The sequence below is a fragment of the Palaemon carinicauda genome, chromosome 11 (genome assembly GCF_036898095.1).
Source record: "Palaemon carinicauda isolate YSFRI2023 chromosome 11, ASM3689809v2, whole genome shotgun sequence".
NCBI classification, from domain to species: Eukaryota; Metazoa; Arthropoda; class Malacostraca; order Decapoda; family Palaemonidae; genus Palaemon; species Palaemon carinicauda.
The window spans coordinates 65,257,292-65,262,291 of NC_090735.1; the positions used below are offsets into that span (position 1 = coordinate 65,257,292).

Genomic DNA, 5,000 nt, shown 5'->3' on the forward strand with positions numbered 1-5,000 from the left:
TCTTGTGTCATGTGGTCCTCGATGCTGGTCGTCGACGTCCTCTTCCACAAGATTCGAATTGCCGTGGCTACTGGAGGGATCTTCTGGTTCCACTGCGTTGTTTGTGTCGGCGGCTACATATTCGTGTTGATCTGTTTCAGAGAACTGAAGGAGCAAAGCATCGACAACATCACCAAATCGTTTGTCAAGAAGCATGATAGTCTCATTGAAACCTTTATAGCCAGAATTTGAAAACCTGCGACTCTATTGGAAATTTTGTAGTTAAGATTTGGAAACTTTCAGCTTGGTTAGAGCCGTTATAGTCAGGATTTGAAAGCTTGGAGCCTAGGTGAAACCTTTGTAGTCAGAATGGGTTGGAACTTTTTTAGTCAGATTTGAAAGCCTATAACTTGATTTGGACCTGTTTAGTCAGAATTAGAAAAAAAAAGTCAGCCGAGTTGGAACCTGTGTAGGCAGAATTTTAAAAAAAAAAATCAGCCTGGTTGAAACATTTGCAGTCAGAATTAAAAGAAAAAAAAATCAGCCTGGTTGGAACGTTTGTAGACAGAATTTAAGGAAATCAGCGTGGTTAAAACCTTTGTTGCCAGAATTAAAAAAAAAAAATGCAAACTGTTTGGAACCCTTGTAGTCCAAATTTGAAAACTTTGAGCTTGGCTGAAATATTCGTCGCTAGAATTTGAAATATTTGAATCCGGCTTGAAACATTTTTATCTAGAATTTGAAATCTTAACAAAATGATTGAAATATTCATGGCCAGAATTCAACATTCTATTCTAGGCAAATTTACTCATCTATAGCTAGAATTTGCCACCAATTGGAACACTTTTATAACCAGAATTAAAAATCTGAGCAACGAAATAGAAAGATTTGCCAGGGATAAATCTCCATATTCTGAATTAGTTTCATCTTTCCTTTATCGGTTGATATATTCGTAGTCAATTGAAAAGTCAAATTATAGTTTGCATAGTTTATATAATTTATTTATTTATCTATATAACAATTTATTTGCGTTTCAATTATTTATATGTATAGATTTTCATATATTTGTATATTATTCTATTGCCTATTAAGTTGAACTATTCTTAAGTGTTATTTCTATTTGCGTTTGTTATTGGTAACCAGAGATGAAGAGAATCTTGGGTTACTCTGTTATGAGGAAAATAGTTTAAATGTGAAAAAAGTTTTAATTTTATGACAAAAACCAATTAAGTATACACATTAACATGAGAATAGATGCTCACAGTTTTGCTATATCAAACGATCCAAATTATAGAAAAAATACATAACTGAATCATTGCTAAATCGGAGATTTTCCATAAATTAATAAATGTTCCAACTTGAGCCGTAATGTAAAGTTAGGAGAGAAAAACAGGCAGTTTTATAAATGATCTCTAAGGAAGTTTTTTTCTCTTATCTAAGTCTTAATGAAAAAAATCTTAGGATCATTTATTAATATATAGATCAGTTTCACTATACCACGACCAACTAGTTTCCTAATTTACTTTGTTAAACAAATATTTTGGCTCCATTCATCCCTGAGGATAATTTTTTCCTTCCAGTGGCAGAGAAGACCAGTAAAAATGGATCTCCTTTTGAGACCTTAGAATTCCTTGTATATATTGTACATACAAAAAGGAGGAATAATCCCCTTCCTATGTTGCAGATTTTATTGTTGACATTTTTTCTTTACTTGTTGTTTCTCATCATTTTGAATATTAGCAAGTCTCGCACAAGTAAGTAACGGAGGATTTTTAACTATACCGAAACGAAGTAGATAGAAACCCACTAGCAGTTATGATATTTCATGAAATAAAAGAATTTCATAAATAAGTATACCAAGTACTCCTTCTACGTTATCTAGAAAAATTTTACGTATTTCATTCCGGGTATTGGGAGCAAACGTGATCATACATGAAGCTGACTGAAATACGAGTTTACATTTCCTGAGATTGGATGGAAAAATTCATAGAGTAAAGGGAAAAATCGAAGTGAATACGAAAAAAAAGTTTGAAGACTGACCAATCATAGAGATCAATTCTATAAGTAAAATAAATAATTTCAGCAGAGGTAACAAAATAAAAACCATAGCCATTGGAATATTTTTCAGTTTACTTAGCTTTAAACTGATAAAATAAAATTAGGTTGAAAATGCCTTTTTTCTTTTGTAATAGAAATGGATGACACACTGAAATAATAGGCTCAACCAAATACAAATTGAAGCGAACACCCCATGCGCAAATGCATATGATGCTAAAAAAAGTCGATAGAGAACTGTTGCTGTTATTGGGAAGATGCAAATTAAAGACACAAATATTTAATCAGCTTCATTGGATTGTTCATTGGTGTCGATAAAGCCGAAAGGGAGTTATTAAAAGGATAAATTATTCTACCTAACAATGAAAGTCAGCTAGGTTTCGTAGACGAGTACTCCGTTGAAATTTATTCAATTTTAAGACCTACAAGTAGAACTCGTGCTTATAGTTACAAAAGATATGTGCATAATGCGTATAATGTTGTAAATTACAGAGATGGCCAATAATCCAAGAGTATTTGCATCTTCGAACCAATCTAAAATCGTTTTTATTTCGAAGAATAATACGATATTCAGTTTTACGCACTTTTTGCCCATACGATCTTTCATTTCAGATTATCTTAATGAGATTTAATTAGTATATTTTATTAAAATTAATATATTTGAAAACAAAGCTCAGAAATCGTAAAATGTAATGAATAGAAAAGGCTGACTATGATAAGAATGTTACACAGCATTACCTCCCGATGCAATGACCAAGAAATTAAACTGTCCTCCGTTGTAAAAATGATAAAGAACAAATGTGGGCTTTCTTGTGGAGATATCAGACTGTGGGCTGGTCCCACAGATGGAATTAGATAATTGTTTTACGTGTTATTGTTCAATTAAGTTCAATTTTATACTACTGTGGAATATGGAAGAGAAGATAAACAAGTTGGTCTCATTGATTTTCTCAGAGAAATCCCAAATAGGAAAATATAGTATAATTTATTTTCGTTTGTCTTCATAGAGAATGATTGACAGTGCGTTTAATTTATACTAAAGCTTGTAGCCATTCGAAGATTGCATTAAAGCATTAGTGTTAATCTTAATATCATTAATCCGTCTTAACGGAAGTTGGAAGTTCTTATTGAACGCTGACATTACATGAATTCTTTTTACCTCGTAGGATGTATTCCTATTCATGAGACTGGGCTGAACGGGTTTGTGAAAATGCAATTAAAAATTTCATTCTTTTTGGTACACTCAACTAAAAGATTGTTATTGTTAAGACCACTTTATATAGAGTATATGCATTTTTATCACGTAGGAATTCACGGATAATTCTTAGCGTTGATGAAGACAGGATGTTAAGTTAAATTTTAGTGTAAATCATTACCCCTGCACAAATGTTTAGATAAATACATGTGTTATGAAATAATATTTAGTGTATTAATTTTATAAACCTGAAATAAACTACATTCTTTTTGTTGTTGTTCAAAACCCTAAAAGAGTAACTCCTTTTTTCGATGATTGTGGTGGGGCAATATTGTGTTTTCTTAACCATTTTTTTTTTTTTTTACTTTTCTATTAAAATTCTTTTTTCATTCATACGGTAACTACTGCACTGTCATTTTTCAGTGGCTACTTTGGTAAGGGTAGAAGATATTCTTTAACTATGGAGAACGGCTATTCTAGGAGAATGACAATCCAAAATTAAACCATTGTTCTCTAGTCCTGAGTAGTGCCTTAGCCTCTATATCATGGTCTTCCACTCTCTTAAGTTAGAGTTCTCTTGCTTGAGAGTGCACACAGACAGACTGTTCTATTTGTTTCCTTATTTCCTTTCTTCACTGGACTATTTCCTTGTTGGAGCCCTTGCTCCTATAGTATCCTGCTTTTCCAACTAGGCCTACGGTTGTAGCTAAGCAAGTAATAATAGTGATAATAATAATATTATTATTATTCCCTTTCAGCTGATGACGACAATTCTCAAATACATTATTTGCTGTCAAGAACACTGGTGTGAATCTAATAATATACTCCCCAATACATTTATCTGCTGTCAAGATCCTTATATACGTATATGTAGTAATAAATGGGCAATTTCCTTATTTTATTCCAGCACGATTTCTCATAAAATTTTATCACCCATGTTTGGTATATTGTAATTATTTCCATTAAATCCACAATTTATTCATAATCTCATCTTTTTTTTTTTTCTTATAAAACTTTGTTTTTTGAAAACTATTTTCCTACTTTTACTTCTGACTTCATAAAACTATATGGAACTTTGGTGATCTTTCAGAAATCGGCTCTGTGGTTATCAGGATTAGCAGTGTTTGCTGTGTAAGATATACTGCTAGCCCTTCAGGTCTTCTTAAAGGATTCTTGAAGTTTGGTCGTTCTCGGTATAAGGTCTAAGTGCTTAATCAGATATTCAGTATTGACTGCCCATATGCTATAGGAGGATCCAGATATTTTAGTGTGACTTGTATTACGGCAGTGTGATCCCTGGTGTGACGAAAACGCCTTTTAAATATTGCTCATGAATGGCAGCGGTAAGGAACAGGACAATATCCTTAATGACCTACCATATATAAATATGATCAGCGCCAAAGCCCCTCTCCACCCAAGCTAGGACCAGGGAGGGCCTGGTAATGGTGGCTGATGATTTCAAGGTTCCCTACAAAAAAAGGATGGTGAGGTTGGAGACACTACAAAAAACTATCGAGATTGAATAGGTCTCGAACCCCCGTCGAACAGATTACTAGCCAGGGTGGTTTCCAATAGGCTTCCATAACTGTTCCATTTATAAGAGAGTTTTTTAACACTTACGTCAAAAGTAAATTTATTTAGTTTTAAGTATCTTTATGCATTAAAAATGTATAAGTGATATTCCACACTTCAGCAAAACAATCTAGGTCACGATGGAATGCTGAATTTTAAGATTTTTCACAATGCTTCAGTGGATTTATTATTATGATTA

The 5,000-nt window shown here is 32.9% G+C and overlaps 1 protein-coding gene across 1 annotated transcript in view; it reads left to right on the forward strand.

The window, feature by feature from the left end:
• LOC137649697 (facilitated trehalose transporter Tret1-like) overlaps window positions 1-421 on the forward strand; it is a 64,573-nt gene extending 64,152 nt beyond the window's left edge. The window contains exon 5 of the mRNA XM_068382660.1: window positions 1-421. This exon is cut by the window's left edge and continues 717 nt beyond it. Coding sequence (XP_068238761.1) covers window positions 1-231 — 231 coding nt within the window. The 3' untranslated portion in view covers window positions 232-421.
• Window positions 422-5,000: the final 4,579 nt, after the last annotated feature.